The sequence below is a fragment of the Nestor notabilis genome, unplaced genomic scaffold, assembly GCF_000696875.1.
Source record: "Nestor notabilis isolate BGI_N333 unplaced genomic scaffold, ASM69687v1 scaffold2071, whole genome shotgun sequence".
Lineage (NCBI taxonomy): Eukaryota > Metazoa > Chordata > Aves > Psittaciformes > Psittacidae > Nestor > Nestor notabilis.
Window position 1 is genome coordinate 1 of NW_009913148.1, and position 18738 is coordinate 18738.

The 18738-nt window shown below is 44.6% G+C and overlaps 1 protein-coding gene across 1 annotated transcript; it reads left to right on the plus strand.

Annotated features, from left to right (window-relative positions):
* Window positions 1-475: 475 nt before the first annotated feature.
* CENPT (centromere protein T) lies at window positions 476-18357 on the plus strand (the record flags this gene model as incomplete). Its single annotated transcript, XM_010022943.1, is given in 14 exon segments — window positions 476-599; window positions 1868-1973; window positions 4712-4845; window positions 6276-6306; window positions 8012-8154; window positions 8700-8948; window positions 9916-9981; window positions 9984-10121; window positions 10657-10725; window positions 11461-11661; window positions 14864-14954; window positions 15759-15926; window positions 16603-16707; window positions 18198-18357. Coding segments are annotated over 14 exon segments (1785 nt in total), but the record flags the coding sequence as incomplete, so codon positions are not given.
* Window positions 18358-18738: the final 381 nt, after the last annotated feature.

The following is an 18738-nucleotide window of genomic DNA, read 5'->3' on the forward strand; positions in this document are numbered from 1 at the left end:
CCTTCGCGTTCGGTCTGAGCGAGGAGCGAGGTCCTCGGGGCCGGTCCGGGGAACACAGTGTGCTCCTTGTCCGTTTAAACGTGTAAAACGGGCCGAAGACCATGAATTCCGCGCTTGCCGAGTAGACAGAGCCCTGAGAGCCTCACACCTCCGTTATGGTTGTGTTTTGTTCCCTTTTTTTGGGGCGTTCTAGTGAGGGGCCGTGGGCCGTGCCCTCAAATCTCTCAAGGACTTGGTCCACCATGAGGGTGGTGCATCACTGTGAATTCTCTCCTGTCCAAAACCAAGTGCCAGTACTGTTAAAAAAGCAAATGTGTTCCATTGTCCTAGCTTGTTTAGGAAATTGGAAGATGTCTTGTGTTACCTAGCTTAGATTGTTGATCGAGGAAGGATGATGAAGCTCTTGATGCTAAGGCTCATCTTTAGTCATGAAAATAGGACTTCTGAGTTGTGGTTGTCTGATGTCTCTCCTTAGACCAAATCTGATCCAGGAAAGAAGAATTTGGGCAGAACTACTTCAGTGAGGCCGAGGCCGCTGATGTTCCCTGATCTTATTGAGGACACACCACGGACTTTGATCAAGAAAATCATCCATATCTGTAAGTATCCTTTATTTTCAGGAAAGCAGAGAGGATAAGGAGAATATTTGGGTGGAGTTAAGAACAGATGTTCGTCTGTAGCCTGTTCTTACCCTGTTACATAGAACAGAAATCCCGACCATTGTATGGCTGATGTGTGTGCATCCTGGGTTCAGCTGTAACAGTTACCTTTCTCCTCCCCAGTAGCTGGTGCAGTGCTGTGTTTGGGCTTTAGTCAGAGAACAATGTTGGTAACACACCAATGGTTTAGTTGTTGCTCAGCAGCACTTACCCCAGTGAAGGACTTTTCAGTCTCATGCTCTGCCGGTGAGGAGGGGCACAGGAAGCCGGGAGAGAACAAAGACAGGACACCTGCCCCAAACTGGCCGAAAGGGTATTCCATACTACAGCACATCATGCCCAGTATAGAAACTGGGGGAGTCACCCAGAAGGCCCAGATTGCTGCTCAGGTTGGGCTGGGTATCAGTTGGCAGCTGGTGAGCAATTGTATTGGACATCACTTGCATTTATTGTTTTTTTTTACCCTTTCTCTTTTAGTTGTAGATTCTTTCCCCTTGTTACTTCCCTTACTATTATTAGTAGTTTAATATTATACTTCAGTTATTAAACTGTTCTTACGTCAACCCGTGGGCTTTACATTCTTCAGGTTTTCCTCCCCATCCCCCGGGGGGGGGGTGGGACATCACTTGCATTTATTGTTTTTTTTTACCCTTTCTCTTTTAGTTGTAGATTCTTTCCCCTTGTTACTTCCCTTACTATTATTAGTAGTTTAATATTATACTTCAGTTATTAAACTGTTCTTACGTCAACCCGTGGGCTTTACATTCTTCAGGTTTTCCTCCCCATCCCCCGGGGGGGGGGTGGGGAGGAGTCACTTCAGTGGCAGCTCAGTGAGGTCAGGCAATGCAGCTCTGTCACAAAGACCAGGTGTTGCACTGGTGAAGTCATATTCTTGAAAATCCTCTTCACTTACTGTAATTGTCCTGAGACCAAGCACGTAATCTTTGTGCTGTCTTTACCTATAGGACCATGAGTAAATCACAGAGACACACCCTATCACAATCTCCAGCATGTAGGACTCTACTGGTTTTGTCACTGTAGAAGCCATCCTTCTGAGTAGAACCCAAGTAGTTTTCACTAGTTCTTTATTTTAACCAATTAACACATGTAACTTACAGAATATAGTATAGGTTTGTCACTCTGCTGCATTTTGGCATTCTTGCTGGATTGAATTGTGGGGGAAAAAAAATGTTTTGGTTTGTTGGCAGTTCCACCAGCTTCACCTGTGGTACCTGAGATATCAAAACATGAAGAACCAGAAGCGGCAGCAGAAGAAGCTCAAGCAGAACTCTCAACTGGGAGGCCTTCCAGCATGTAAGTAATTGTTAACAATTTTACTTTGAGTTTTTTACACTATAGCTGCAGTTCCTATGATGGGATTGGGGAGCAGTATTTCTCTGCTTCTGTTTCAATGATCAGAATTGCGTTCCCTCCAGTGGAATTTTCATAAATACCTCTCCAGCTTTGAAAGTCACATAGGAATCACTGGAACTGAGAGTCTGAGTAGCAAATACTGTGGGCTTGTGCTTAGTCCCCCTTTTTAGATACAGATTTCTAGTATCTTTTTGCAGTGGAAGTGCTGGTCAGGAGAATCATAGAATCCCAAACTGGTTTGGGTTGGAAGGGACATTAAAGCTCACCCAGTTCAGACCAGGTTGCTCCAAGCCCTGTCCAAACTGGTCTTGAACACTGCCAGGGACAGGGCAGCCACAGCTTCTCTGGGCACAGGGAAGAACTTCTTCACAAAATCTCATCTCAGTCTCCCCTCTGTCAAGTTAAAGCCATTCCCCTTTGTCCTGTCCCTACAGGCGCTTTTCTAAAGCTCCTCTCCAGGTCTCTTTTAGCCCCTTTAGGCACTGGAAGCTGCTCTACTGTCCCCCCAGAGCCATCTCTTCTCCATGCTGAGCAAGCCCAGCTCTCTCAGCCTGTCAAGTCTGAAGGTCAGAAATCTCCTGGCGGGAACGTATTTTCCTCAGTTGGTTGTGACATACTTAAGTAGAAGTCAGTAGAAGATCTCCTTGAGGCTCCCGGCTGTGTGCTGGTGGTGCTGGGGCACAACGAGTGACTGCCACGTCTTGTATTCAGAGCACAGGCTGCTGTAGCTTTATACAGTGTTGCTGCTTCTTGGTTGTCCTTGTTTTGGGCTGCTCAGGGTATCTTCCTTCCTGTAGGGTAGTTCGGAGTTGAGGTTTGCCTGAAGCTCAGGTGCTTTTAGTCATTAGCTTCCATTAATATTTTAAGTTAATAGGCCTGGCTGAATTGGAGAGGCTGAAGTATGGTTTGTTGACTTCCACTTCATTATGAAATAGAAGAAAGCCAGTAGTGGTGATAAGTCTTAATTTGCTTTAATCAGTTTTGTCACAACACTGATTCCCATTTTTGCTTACGGCAAAACACACTGTTCTAAATAAAGTGATTTCCTTTTGTCGTTATAGCTAAACTCTTTAAATTGACCACAAGCAGCCTTAAATAAGGTCGTGCAAAATACCATGTGAACTTCTATCTGATTTTTTAATAGAGGAAGAAACACTTGAGTTTTCTGTGTGGCAGCTTGTTTATTTGTATTTTGGTTTTTTTTTTTCTTACATTCCAAAAGCAATGAGCAATATTATTTTAGTTCCTTCTTGATTTTGTTTGTTGTAGTTTTTGAACCTCTTTGAATGTGCTTCTCCTCAGCTTTTCTCAATTGGAAAGACAAGCCAGCTGGATCCTTGCAGGGTTGTATATTCGGTACATTAGCTACTTTTTGAATGTAAATAGATGTAGCCTTTTTGTTTTAAATCCTTCCTCACAACCTTCCCTTAGTTGATGTGCGCTTTCTTGCATTTCGACAGGCACTGCTTTCCTTGGCTGTAATAGTGCATTCCAGGAGAAATATGAAAAAAAAAAAAAAAAAGAGCAATCTTTCCCCCAGTGCTTCACATCTGTTCCCCGTTACAAGCCAGTTAATTCTAACACTTTAGGCTTACATTGTAAGAAATGAAACTTAGCTATGCTTCTGAGTGGTAGAGAATGTGATTTGTAAGGGGAACAGACTTGTGAAGGTGGTGGTCTTACCATTCTTGCTGTGTTGAAGCCGCGTGTGTTGCAGCAGAGGGTACAGAACACCCAGTACTGAGTGCGGGTGAGAGTGGGCTCTTGGCTGCAGGAGGGATGCTCTGCTCTTGTTCTTCAGGACACGAGGTGCTGTGCTGGCAGCAGCTCACTGCCTGAATATGACCTTCATGAGAGGGGACTCTTGGAACTAATCTCTGAAGGGGGAATATGACACAGAAACTTACTTCCTGATGCTGACCCAGTGCCTGGCTGGGATATGACATGTCCATTCCATGTACCAGCGTGCTTTGTTGTACCTACTGCTGTTTCATGATGATGGCTTTTTCATTTCATCCCTCTATGGATGCAGGAGAGGGACTCTTCATCAGTGACTGTAGTGATAGAACAAGGGGTGATGGGTTGAAACTTAAACAGGGGAGACTGAGATGAGATCTTGGGAAGAAGCCCTTCCCTTTGAAGGCGGTGAGGTGCTGGCACAGGTTGCCCAGAGAAGCTGTGGCTGCCCCATCCCTGGCAGTGTTCCAGGCCAGGTTGGACAGGGCTTGGAGCAACCTGGTCTAGTGGAAGGTGGCCCTGCCCCTGACCAGGGGGTGGCGATGGGTGAGCTTTAAGGTCTCTTCCAACCCAAACCAGTCTGGGATTCTGTGACTTAACACTGTAATGATTGCCAAGCCTATTTGCTCCTGTGGCTGTTAGGAGGAGAATGCTATGGAGCTTGTTGAAAGTCCAAGCTTTTACTCTAGTCTGACTTTTCTGAACCTTGCTGTTTTGAATAGACACTCAAGTTTTGATTCTCTTTGTGAAATTTATTTTGACTTAGTAGGAGGGAATGACATGTTCCTGCATTTGCTGAGCTGATCATCGCTTAATTCCTTCATTCTGCTGCAGCAAGGTCAAATCATTTTAATTTGCTTTTCAGTGGCATTACAGGGGCCTTTCTAGGGTAGCTAAGTGATGATGTCATCGTCTGTTAAAGGCTTGGTTTGTGTTGGCAGGGAGGAAATGCAGCTGCCAGAGTTTGTTCCTGAGGAGAGAGCTGTCTTCGCATTCCGTATGAGTAAGGAGAGAAATAAACTCAGCATTTCTGAATTTGAGAGAGCAGTAAACAAACAACTTCTCCAGAACCAAGGTAAGGCCACAACGAAAAATTACCTTGCTCAGCAGCACTGCATTAGCTGTCAGTGGATTTTCATCTGCTACAGTTTAGTTCTTAAGTAGCTTCTCAGCTGAGCAGTTGTGTGTTTGGAAGCAAGATTGCAGCATCTTGTGCAAATGGCATAGCAGTGAAGGGAGAACCCCACCCATCAAATTGAAAATAAGCCTACTTGAGCAAAGTTACAAGCTCTGCCTTGACTGTAACTTCTTGACTCTTTTTTCAGCTGGGTGGCCTTTGAGTTTTGAAGTATCTCCAGAGAAAGCAATCCCTGTCTTCCCCTCAATTCCATAAACTTGAAAACACAGCAAGCTGCAGACTTCACTACAGTTACATCAAATAAATTATAAAGTTCTTGTTTGGGGAAAAAAATGTCTTATAGTCTCATAAAAGAAATAATGTTTTATATTGGACTGAGTCTTCCATGTGAATATAAATATGCAAAATTTGGTAAATACTATTTTTAATGTTAGTTGCAGTTTAACAGAGGCAGTTAAAACACGCCCCCCTTAGTTTACATGTCCTAATGGCAGTAGCAACTGGAGTAGAATTCAGGGGTGGGATTCAACTCTAAATTAGAGACCTCAGGGCCAAATTACAGATGCTCTGTACCTGTGTGTACATGAGGTAACTGCAGTCCTCCTGAAGTTTAGAGAAGGTCTGATACGTTCAGTATGGAGGGTGATTCAGCTTACCTTAAAGTAGACACCTACATTTGATTAATGGTGCTTGGCTGTAATGGGAACATAGACACCTGTGTTTGAATATTTTAATCTGGAGCTGAATCCCACATTGACTCACCTGTAGTCAAAAAATCAACTTGTCTGTCTTTAGCCTGGTACCCAGTCTGAACATGTTCTGGTGAAATGTGGGCAGCTCTGTAAAAGCAGACCACTGCATGCTGCAGTGTTTTCTAGTATGAGTGTGATTTTGTCACTGTTCTCCAGATCTGCTTTTTGCAGATTTTTGGGAATTCATGAGTTGAACAAGTTTGTGTTGCAGTTTCACCCACAATCTACTTTTCATGCTTCCAGGTGCTTTAATGTTTGCTTTTTGTTGCTGCAGGGTGGCTGTGACTGAGGCCATAGCCTGGCATCTTGCTATTAATGTAGTAAGATTCATAATACTGAGGGTGAGGGCATGTGCCATATTCCATTTTCTTTGAAATAACTGTTTTATGACCCTTTCAGAAGCTGCTTATTAGAATTCTCATACACACTTCTGAAATGCAGACAGGAATTTGTAAAGTGAACTCGTCATTCAATTCTGTTCTCTCTAAAATGAAACTTCTGAGAATTGTAGCACACAGAAAGAGGACCATTGGGTTGCTCCTGTAGCCTGTGGTGTAGAGGGTAACTTCTCACCTGCTGTGCTTTCTCAACTAACACATCACCAATGTTTTCTAGCTCCATCAACGCTGGACAGCACTATGGCTGGGTGAGTTTAAGCTAAAATGTCTTTACTCCTAGCTGTCCTAACTATAGCTGCCTTGATTTGTCATCTCTGTAGTTGGGAAGAGCAGTATAGACATGATGAAGACCTGTGTCAGTAATAACATAATCATATCCCCCTCCCCCCCACAGTGATGGCATGTGAATGTGTCACACTGCACACCTTGTGATTTTCAGAAACTGGTTCTGCCCAGTATGCTCAGGTTGGGCTAGCTCTTACTGCTGCTATTGCTCCTCTTTTTACTTAGTAGGATCACTACTTCTTTCCTTTCCTTCTTATGTTTCCAAAAATAAATCTGTACATAGTATACCTTAGAATATTTAATTATCTCTGCCTGTTAATTGTCTCATCACGTAAGTTGCATCTATGCAATCTTTAGTCCAACTTCCCTGGGCTTTAAAAGCTTCTTAGCAAGTCAGAGCTACTTTTGCTGTGTTGCCCATGTACTTTGCTAATGATCCTAGCCATGATTAACAAATTAATTCACCTTTCTCACTGCAGCCCTTGCCTGTGGCCCTACACAAGGTGATTGCACAGGGCTGCATTCTAAAAACCCATGGGTTGAGATAAGAACAGTTGAATAATTGAAATAAAAGTAAAATATAATAATACAATAATAATAATGGGAAAGAGAGAGGAAGGTATGAACCCTCCCTCCCCCAAACCTCAAGTGATGCACAGCACAGTTGCTCACCACCCGCTGTCCAATCCCCAGCAGCAAACAGTGCCTCCCGGCCAACTCGCCCCAGTTTCTCTCCCGAGTATGATGCTCTGTGGTATGGAATACCCCTTTGGGTAGTTTGGGTCAGGTGTCCCTTCTGGTTTCCTGTGCCCCTCCTCACTGGCAGAGCATGAGAGACTGAAAAGTCCTTGATTGGGGTAAATGCTACTGAGCAACAACTAAACCCTCGGTGTGGTCAGCGTTGTTCTCGTACTAAAGCTGAAATGCAGCACTGCACCAGCTACTTGGAAGAAACTTAACTCTATCCAAGCTGAAACCAGGCCAGTATCTACCCCTTATTCCATGTCAGTTGTGTCATGGCAGTGCACCACCGCCTTTCCTGTCTTTCAACATGTGTCTGTGAATCCTCTGAAACCCTTTTTCATTGGGCTGCCTAGAAAGAGGAAAGGAAGGCAGCTGAGCATGACCAGTTTCTTCAGGATGCAAAACATTTACAGTGAGGTACTTCTCTTGCCATGCTTTGCAGGTTGCTGTCTTAGCTCCTGTCTTAAAAAGTTACAGTGTGTCGGTAGCTGTACTTAGGTGTGAATACTGATACTAAGCAACTTCCTAGACTTGGTCTGAAGTCCTCCTACCAGCTCGCTGTCATCTAGAGGACAGCTTTATTCTCAAACGTTTATTTTCCCCTTTTTTTCCTTTTTGTTATTTAAAACTTCTAAAATTCCTCAACTTTTTGTCAGATGTGTTGTTGCAGCCCTCTTGAGGCAGGAGGCTGTAAAACAGTCTGTTTTCTGGTCTCTCTGATACACATCCTGATGTTACTTGATACCATGGAATTAAACCGTTTGTTTGAAGTTAGCTGGTGTGTAATCTTCAAGGTTTTGGGGGGAAATTTCTCCTAGCTAAGGGATTTGTGAAAAGTCTCACTGTTAGTAGTGCCATGTACGTATCTCAGAGTAAAAGGGAGTATGTAATTTTGAAAATTATTTTTTCCTTTTCTTTTGACAGATCTCTTAGCATGTCTCTTGGATCCTTGGTGCAGCCAGACACTGTTGAAAGGAGAGGCCTGCTCCGGAGGCCAAAGAATCACAAACCTGTTGACATAAAAGCTTTTGAAGACAGAGTGGAACAGGACATGCTGAGGAGAAAAGGTTTCTTTCACGTTCTTCCTTCTGTTTTGGGAGGGAGGGCCTTCTATAAGGTGGCTTGTAGAAGCAGTTTCTGAAATGTGGGTCTGTATTTTATGATTTAAAGGGTACTAGCACGCTCACAGAAATCCAGTATAGTTTGGGAAGCAAGATTAGAATGAGGCTCTATCTGTATCTGTAGTTGCTTTGACTCTATGTGCTTAAGTATGTGCTTTACCCAGTTTGACGATTTATACCAGGAATCATTTGGTATCATGTTTGTAACTGTGGGTACTGGGGAGATGCTTTAGTGGAGAAAGTTCGGGACACTGAAGTGTGGTGATATTGTTTCAATGTTTGATCTGTGGAGGATGAATAAAATTTGGTTGAATGACTTCAATTTTATATTATTGAAGTCATTATATAATGACTTCATTATGTAGTCATTATATATATAATATATATACATATTATATATATTATATATATAAAGTCCTGGTAATAAATGTGTCTCCCTGTGACCTTAAACACTTTTTTACATAAAACTTGTTTTAAAACTTTCTAAATAGCACAGAGGTATCTTGTGGACTCAGAAATGTCATCTGGGATTCAAACAACCATGCTGACAAGTGTGGATACAGGCAAGAGAAGGACCCAAGGATATTCTCAGGACTTAATCCTTGATCGTGAGGATGGTGACAGTATGCCTTCTGTATCTCCAAAACTGCCTGCAAACCCACCAGAAGATAAGCAAGATCATTCCCAGTGGACTAACCCAGTGGAGCAGCTCTCTGTTTCAGAAGAAGTGGTGGTTAGCAGTGAGTACTATGGGTTAGGACTTGGGGCTTAGCAGGTAATATCTGAAATCACAGGATGGTTGAGATAGGAAAGGACATCTTGAGGTCATCTTCTCCAACCCCTCTGCTCCAGCAGGGCCACCCAGAGCAGGTCTCCCAGGACTCAGTCACCCTCACAGGGAAAAAGTGTTTCCTGGTGTTCAGATAGAGCCTCTTGTGTTCAAGTCTGTGCCCATTCTTCTTCTGGCACTGAGCACCACGAAAAAGAGCCTGGCTCGTCTGCTTTACACTGTCAGTCAAAGCTCCTTATGCTTTCCATGAAGCATGGACAGCTGATATTTCATTTAGGGTTTTTTATGATCCTTTATCAAAAGGGCCATGGTATTTAAAAAATGGTTGGTGAATTCAGTACTGTTCAAGCCAGGAGAAGAGTGCTTGCCCTGGAAACCTTAGAAATTAATTTCTGGTGGACTGTTGCCCCATACTCTGCTTCTGGAAGATTGTCTCTGGCATGCTGGAGGGAAAAGTTGTGTTGAAAGGACAAAAGAGATCAATAGAAAAAAACTGATTGTTTTGAAAAGTCCAGTGGCAGGCACTGTTAGGACAAATGCATAGATAATGTGGAGGTAGGCGTGGAGGACATGGAATAGGGGACTGGATCAAATGAGAGGAAGAGGAGGAGGGTAAGAGGGTATCTGAAAGATGCTGGATGTTGTAAGGCATTAAGGTCAAAAGTGAATGGTTACCTAGTTCTGCTATTTTACCAAAGGTAGCTGATGCCAGTGTTGCTCCACAGTTTGAACTGGAAAAATAGTTGCAAGGACTTTTCCAACTGTTTCCTAAGATTCAGTGTGAATTCCCTCAGCTGTTTCATGTAAAGGAGGAGTGTTTTCTTATGTGTATTTCTCTGTCTGCTTGATTGGTACCAGAAAAGCAAAAAGAAAGTTTAAAAAGATACTAGGGGCACATTAATGCTCTCAATTTCTAGCTGTTAATAGACGGACCTCCTCTTTGCCGTCCTGAAGTTCAAGTAAATGTTTGTGGTCCCCAGTCACTCAAAGCCTGAGAGATCTTTCAGCAAGTCTTTCAGAGACGTTGTGTCCCATATAATTGAAGTCCTGTATGTAAGTGATACAGAAGAAGAGATGGCTATGACAGTGAACAGAGTGGAATAGGAAGAGAATTTCAGAGAGGGTAAGAAGTGCTTTCAGTGTTGGAAGGGAATGCAGTGCTTTAATCTGATTAAAAATAAGTTTTTCAGGTGACTTGCAGAGTGAAATCAGGCTTAATTGAGCAGTAGATGCTGGAGATAATGTAATTGAAGTCTCATCAGAGAAAGACTGATGCTGTGACCATTTCCAGACAAGCTTTCTCAAAGGAGGCTGTGACTTGCTCATGTGTTTTCTTGTCAGTATTTGCTCTGTTCACAGTGACTGCAAATGGAATATAGGTTCATATATTTTGATAGATCCATAGTGCTGCTCATCCTCCCACAGGAAAGATCAATAGTTCCCTCCTGTCAAGTAATGCGTCTGGCTAATCACTCTTTTGGTTTGTGTACATTCTAATGCTTCACCATAATTATTTAAGCCATCTTGGCTGTTATCTTTCTCCAGTACTAACCAACATCTTTTTCTCTTAAGACAAGAGCTTGAAGGTTGCCCTCTATTAAGTAATGAAGATCCAGTTTAGGATCCTTTTTGAGTCTTTTCCATTGTTCCTTTTGCAGAAGCAGCCCATTTGGAAGAAGAGGGAATAGCAGAAGGTGGCGTTGAATACCAAGGCTCTCCCAAAGCTAGTGAGGACAACCTCTAATACTGAATCTCTAATGCCAGAGACGTCTTAAAATGCATTATTAGCATTATTGCTGGGAGAGATGCTTGTTAACTCTTTGCATTCTGGAATCCGGGCTAAATACTGGGAAAATATAAAACTAATCTGGGCATTTTAAGCTGAAAGATTGCATTCTGCTCAAATAGAAACCAAAATTGCATTGGTAATAGTGTTTAGAAATGTGTAATTGCAGAAAGCATCATCAGTCAAAATTTACCAGTGGAAGTTCTAGAATCAGGCAGAGATTGATAAAATTTGGAGACCTTCTGAGTGTGTTGGCAAATCAGGATCTCCCAATTTACTTTTCCTGAATTGTTGGGTCTTCTGTGTTCAACATGCTGCATTAAGGCTTTGGTAAGACTTCCTTTGAGATAAAAGTACGTATTAAAGGGAGTTCATTTCCAAAGGAGCTCAGATATAAATTGCACTTAAATCTCATGGGCTTCTCCACATTACCAACTGCTATTTTTTTTTGTTTGTTTGTTTGTTTGACACCTAGATGTAGCAGAGGGAAAAGCTGAGGGTTTCCAGTGCTTTAGCTTGTCTAGTTTAGTGTACTGACACTTAATCCTTGAAGACAGGAATATAATCGGTGACAGTATTGTCAGGAATGGAAAGTTGAGTTTTGTTCTTATGAGTGCTCTGAAATTTTGGCTGAGATACTTGTTTCAGTGATGTACTTTCCTGTTTGGAAATGTAGGATGTGAGATTGCCCGAAGTATTGGAGGTGAAAGTCTGAGTAAACATTCTAACCCTACCTTCTCTGAAAACTCCGGGATGGAGCCGTTTAAGGAAGCTGTTGAACAAGCAGATGAATTAGAGGACCAGCCTATTTTTGTAGAACTGGATAGTCTGGAAGAAGAGCCTACTGAGGATGAAGCTGAAGACACTGAGAATGAAGGTAAGTGGTACCTTCAGCATTAGCAGAGACAGTTGGAGATATTTTTCTGTTATTTCTTGCTAGATAAAGGAACAACATAGGTTAATAACATTATTAACTCTTTAGTTCATCAGATAGTCCAGGGGAAGCTGTTGGCTTCTGGTCCTACGGCCAGATTGTTACCTGTTCATCATGTGCTTCAGGGACCTAGATCATCTTGACTTCTTGAGGTGAAAGTAATGGAAGTGCACAAATAGACAAAACCGACTGTGAAGTGGTTTTATAGAAATGACATAGGGATATCCTCTCTTTTATTTCTTCTTTCCTGACTCCTAACTTTGTACTGATTTCTTAATGTCTTAGCATGGAACTGCTGTTTCCATAGCTGTTCGTGAGTCCAGACTTGAAACCTAATGTAGAACCCCATATTTTGTATGTAGTTACAGATTTCCTTTGTTTGTAGTTACAGATTTCCTTTCTAGTTAACCAGGAGAGTAGGCTGGTTTTCCAGAAAGCTGAAAGAAAAATCTATTCCTAAACAGTCCTTCAGACGCTGCATCAGTCTGCTCTGTTGTCCCAAGAGTGCTTATGCCCTTTGGAAGAACTCATACATCAGACTTAGTTCTCTTTGATCAAGGCCACGTTTTAAGACTGGCCAGAGTGTGTTTTGTGCTTGTTTTGGCAGTGGTCTTAAAGTCTTTCGATGTGCAGTATACACCCTGGCATAAAAAACTGAACTAAAGACATCCTAAAAGAATCCCATTACCATGATTTGAGGCATTGTGGGGAAATTCAGCTGTAATGAGATCAGGCTTGTATGTGTTTGTGCAGTGTGGAAGGCACAAAGATGACGGTTTTGCTGGTACACTTCTGCCACAAGGAAAGCTGTAAGGGTTTTTAGGGTGTCTACAACAGTGTGTCAGTATGGTTGTCTTTAACACAGCTATATGAAGAGATGGAAAGGTCTCAATGAAGAGACCGCTGCTGGTAGGCTGGAACAAAAAAAGTAGCATCTCTTCCTGTGTAACATCTTTGTCAGCGACATGGACAGTAGGATTGAACACCCTCAGCAAGTTTGCTGATGACACTAAATTGTATGGTGCAGTCGACACACTGGAGGGAAGGGATGGCATCCAGAGGGACCTGGACATGCTGGAGAGGTGGCCAGTGCCAACCTTATGAAGTTCAACCAAGCAAAGTACAAGGGCAATCCCAGGCACAGCTACAGGTTGGGCAGAGAAGTAAGTGATTCAGAGCAGCCTGAGGAGAAGGACTTGGGGGTGTTGGTCAACGAGAAACTGAACATGAGCCAGCTTCAGTGTGGGCTTGAGCTCAGAAACCACTCATATACTGGGCTGTATCCCCAGCAGCATGACCAGCAGGTTGAGGGAGGTGATGCTGCCCCCTTACTCTGCTCTCACAAGACCCCGCTTAGAGTACTGTGTGCAGTTCTGGTGTCCTAAACATGAGAAGGATATGGAGCTGTTGGAGCAAGCCCAGAGAAGGCCACAAGGATGATCAGGGGCTGGAGCACCTCCTGTGTGAAGACAGGCTGAGAAAGCTGGGCCTGTTCAGCCTGGAGAAGAGAAGGCTGTGTGGACACCTCAAAGCAGCCTTCTAGCATCTGAAGGGGGCCTACAAGGATGTTGTAGAGGGACTCTTCATCAGGGACTGTAGCAGTAGGACAAGGGGTGATGGGTTTAAACTTAAACAGGGGAAGTTCAGGTTAGATACAAGGAAGAAGTTCTTTACTGTGAGGGTGGTAGGACACTGGAATGGGTTGCCCAGAGAAGTAGTGAACGCTCCATCCCTGGCAGTCCTCAAGGCCAGGTTGGACAGGGCCTTGAGTGACATGGTCCAGTGTGAGGCATTTCTGCCCATGGCAGGGGGTTGGAACTAGATGATCTTAAGGTCCTTTCCAACCCAAACCATTCTATGATTCGATGATCTTACAGGTCTCACTGGACAAGGAAAGGAAGAAAAGATGAAGTATTATGTACTTGTGTCATCAAACTTACCGTGGAAACCTCATTGTATCTAATCTCTTCCTCTGTATCCTGCTCCCTATCCCTCCAGTGCATGGTATTTCTTCAGAAGAAGCTAATGCAGGGAAGCAGGGTAGTTCACCCAGTCCTGCTTTCTCTTGGAGACTTCTGACCCTTTGAGTTGTGTGATTTAACCATCAGTAGTACCTGAGGCCTCTAGTAGCTGAACTTGTCTTCTATAACAGGGTAGGTGTCCTAGGTCTCAAGAGAGGGTTGTGAAGTTGGCACCATTACCAGATACACTAGATTCTTGAGCTGAATTCAGCTTGGGAGGGAAACTGGAAGCAAGAAGCCCTCCATGGCAACTCCTGTTGTAGACTGGAAGCTGCTTAGTGTTTTAGTTCCGTTAATCTTATTTTCTTTCCTCCTCTCACTTGTGAAGAAGTTCAAGAGCGAAGTTAGAGGATGCAGATTAGACTTAGAGGAAACTGATGGGGGTAGTAACAAAGAAGAGGTGAAGTATTGACTGTAACCCGAGCCTTAGCTGGAGGGAATTTATAAAAGTCTGTGAATATGGGAGAGATTTAGGTTGGATATAAGGAAGAAATTCTCTACTGTGAGAGTGGTGAGGGACTAGAACAGGCTGCCCAAAGGAAGTTGTGAATGCCCCATCCCTGGTAGTGTTCAAGGCCGGGTTGGACAGAGCCTTGGAGCAACCTGGTGTAGTGCAAGGTGTCCCTGCCTGTGGCATGGGGGTTAGAACTGGATGAGCTTTACAGTCCCTTCCAACCCAAACAAGCCTAGGATTCTGTGATACTCATAGACTGGCTCCAGTAATGTGATTTTTGTTGCTCTGCTCATCTCTGTGTTCAGAAGAATTTGCCACTGATTTAGCAGGATGGCAAGGAGGTGGCTTGTGGACTTTGAAGCTCTCTATGGGAAGAGAGGTAGCAGCTTCAGCAGCCTCAGTCCACACAGCCAACAGCCCCTGCAGCCTGGCCCTGTGCATATCCAGCACACAAGGGAAGTCTGTCTGGCAGCAGGTGGGGTGGGTGGCATTGCAGCAGGAAGCAGCCATCCTGGTTCAGGGTGCAGTGGAGCCAAAGCGTGGGCACAGGCAGTGTAGCACCAGAGCTGATGTGTGGAAAGCTGGCTGGGCTTCTGTCTGCTGCTACAACACTGCCTGCTGAGAAGCTCTGAAAGTAGAGTCCAGTTCCTTAAGTTCTTTTTGTCCACAGAGGATTTCATGAAGGCACCCACATTTGTCAATGCTGCAGCCTACAAGCCACCACTGTTAACTCTATCACCTGCAAAACCTGCTGCTCCCGAGTAAGTATGAGCAACCTTCAGCGGTGGCCTGGTAAAAGTGTCTCTGGAAGGTGTGAGTGGCAGGGGGAGGGAGTTTAGCCCTGTTGGGTTGGTTGTTCTGTGCTTTATCAGCTGTAGCAGGGAGTAAAGAGTCCCAAAGTCTCTAGTTCAGCCACTGTTTTAGCAATTGAATGAAGATCTATCAAGCAAATGTCATCAGAACTGCTAACAGCAGGGCCTGGGGAACTTTTCTAGCCCATGACTTGAGGGTTTTGTTTATTGAAGCAGTAAACAGTAAAACCAAGTTCTTCTGACCTTTCCTGCTGTGAACAGAAATAAATGATGCTTCCAGAGTTGCTGGATGATTGCTCTAATCATGAATAGTAAAATCTAATTAAAAAATAGAAAAAGGAGTCCTTGATACTCTTCTGAAGTAGAACTGTGTTGTAACTTAGGAGAGTGGAATAGAGGTGACTTGTGGATGCCTCAGACTTTGTGCACTCCTGCAGGGTGAATACTCAGGGATGTGGTGAAAACTGCGTTGGTGTACTGAAGAGAACTCTGGTTTGCCAACTATCTTTCATGCTGACATGCTTATCTTGGGAAATTCAAGCTGGATTGCTTCTCCCAAAGTCATGATGCTATGTGAACTGTTCACAAAGTGAACTTCATGGGCATGAGGGATTTAAAGAATTGTGAGGGAGAAAGAATTAAGAGCTTAAGGTAGTTCTTAGCCCTTCCAATTCGGCATAAGGTTTGCCCAAACTCAGCACTGTGTTCTCTGCCTCTACCCTGTGTTTGTTCATTTGATGTGTGCATTTTCAGTTTGCCTCAAAGGCCTCCTCTGCAGCCACAGCGGGCAAAGCCATTTCCAAAGCACTCACAGAGAAAACCATCTGAGCCTAAAATACCAAGCAGTTTGATAAAGAGCGTGTTTAAGCACTGTGCGAAAACGCCAGTGGCCAGAGAATCGTTCAAAATTGTTGAAAAATGGTAAGTGGCAACAAACTGCTTGCATTCTCACTTGTTTTAGTCCTTATGTTTTTTTTTTTTTCTTTTTTCCTTCTTGTTCTCTCCTGAAATAACAAACCCATCAGGAGGGCTGCTGGCAAGCAGAGAGCCCTCCCTCTTCAGATGGGGACAGACACAGGAGCTCTGATCAAAAGGAGGGCAGAAATGTGGCAGGTGATGTTGGTCTTGGGGCGGCTCTGGAGAACTGTCCTTGTGCTGGGCAAGGTGAAGGTGTCCCACTTGTGTGCTGTTACTTTGGTATCTCCGTTTCTCAGCTTCTTCAATTCATGGACCATTTTACCTTCATGAGTAAGACCTGTGGGTTGTTTGAACAGCATCACCTCAAGAGCCAACAGTCTGATCCTCAGTGCTGGTTTTCCCTTGGGGTTAGCATCTGTTCTTGCACATGTGGGCAGTTTGGGAAGGGTTCTGGCTGCAGTCATGCAGCTCATTCGCAGCTGTCTTGGCTGTAAAGTTCCAGGGCACTGAGGCTGAGAAGCCAGACTTTCTTTGTGGCCTGGAGAGTTTCTTCTCCCACAGTTTTCCATGGCAGGCTGTGACCTGCACAGTGAGCAGCTCTGGTGCAGCTTGCCCTACAGTAGCTGGTGCTCACACACTCCAGAGCCTGACTTCATTTCCCTCCTCAATCCTCCTTCAGTACTGAGAAATACTTCAAGCAGCTCTGCAATGATCTGGTAGCTTTCGCCAGCCATGCCGGGAGGAAGACAATAGAGGTGTCTGACATGGAAGTCCTCATGAGAAGGTAACGGGAGGGTTGTTGTTAATCTGTATTAGACTTTGGTAGTGCTTTTATAGCCCAGGAAACCAGTTATTGCCAGGGTGTGCACTAGCAGTTAAGTATTTCAGCAGTAAGTGTGGTATCGTGTGATTTACTCTGCACAATGCCACTTGGCCTTCTGTCCCAGGTGGGAACTGGTGGACTTGGGTTTTTATATTCCACGATGACAGTGGTGGAGGGGAAAGAGGAAGTAGTGAGGGGTTGGGAACACAAGAAGTCATCTGAGAAACTAGTAGCAAGAGGAGGGGGATGTATGCAAGGGTAAAGCAGTCATAGCTGCAAAATAGGTAGCGTCAGTCATAAAAGCAGAGTAACAGCAAGCGTGAGGTTGGGCTGTGTCATTTGCATCCCTGAGCAACCTCTGCTATAAGCACTTGGCAATGGAAACAATGTGAGCGTTTCCACATGTCCTGATCTCTGGTTTGATTCTTCCAAACAACACCCCACTCTCCCTGCTGCTGCAACTGCTGGTACTTGGGGTTCAGCCTGGCAGGTCCTCTGTAGAACAGGAGAAGGAGCCTCTGGCCAGGCAGGCTACGACTCGCCTCCCCTGGCAGTGGTGCTCCCTGGGTGGTGCTCCCTGGCCAGCAGGAAGGATGGTTCTCAGAGCCTTTTCACTGCTGCTCTTCTCTGGGGGCTCCCTCAGCTGCCCCATCTCATGCACAGGGATGTGCTCTTGGCTTGGGAGCCCTCTTCAATTCAGTGTGGCCTAAACAGTCATCACTCATTTCAAGTCATCACTTCAGGTTGTTATTCCTTGGCTCCACTGGGAGGGTTTCAGATGGGATGGTAAAGGCATCTGAGGGATTGTGCAGAGCATGCTTGGTTGAGGTCATTGGCTTTGGACAGGCCTGTGTGATGGAGCTGGGGCTGTTGCCTAGAAATAATCACCTGTTGCTGTCCTGATCTGGAGATTTTCATTTTCCCACCTGACAGGCAGGTGCTGATGTTAGTATGAACAGGCTGAGAAATTTGGTTTTGTTGGCTAGGGTTGAGGGTTCTGAACACATATTATTTTACCTTTTTGTAGATGTCTAGGGGCTTTTGACAAGGGTCTGTAGGGACAGGACAAGGAGGAATGGCTTTAACCTGACAGAGGGGAGATAGAGATGAGATCTTAGGAAGAAGCTCTTCCCAATGAGGGTGGTGAGGCCCTGGCATAGGTATAGGTCCATGTGCTGGCCCTCACCACGGTGAACATGTAGCTCTGTGGGAGCTGCTGCAGTTACCTGCTGTGTCCCTGTGTGTGCAGACGAGCCTGGGCTGTGTACTGTGCACAGGACCTGGAACATTGCCTTGGGAAGTCCCTTCAAGTAGGAGCCTGTATCTGTCACAGGCAGCCCCAGCATTTCAGCTGTGAAATGCAAAATGGCCACTGCAAGAAAGTTTATAAACTGATTAGAAGCACTTTTCATTAATGACTGTTTTGTCTGCTCTCCTCTTTCTGAACCAAGACAAAGGCTGGTGACAGACGAGATGCCTCTGCACGTGCTGATTGAGCGTCACCTCCCTCTGGAGTACAGGAAGCTCCTGATTCCAGTTGCTGTGAGTGGAAATAAAGTGATCCCTGGAATTAAATGCAGCAGCAGCCGCAGGGGGTGGAAAGACGCCTGATGGCTGTCGGTTGTTCCCTGGCACTGCTCTGTGCAATGGTTTTCCACCAGTAACCAGCGGGGCAGTGAGCAGTCGACATTCGCTAGAGATGATGTTGTGCTGTGGCTGTCACCAGCTGTTACCACAAGTAATTTGACTATCTTGAATTTTTTGTAACCTTTGAATATTTGTGCATCTCTGATAAATAAAGTGTGTATTCTGCACGATGCAAATGCTGCTTACGGAAGTGAACTGAAAGGCTGATGCATTTAAACTGATAGAGGGGAGATTGAAATGAGATCTTGGGAAGAAGTTCTTCCCTGTGAGGGTGCTGAGGCCCTGGCACAGGTTGCCCAGAGAAGCTGTGGCTGCCCCATCCCTGGCAGTGTTCAAGGCCAGCTT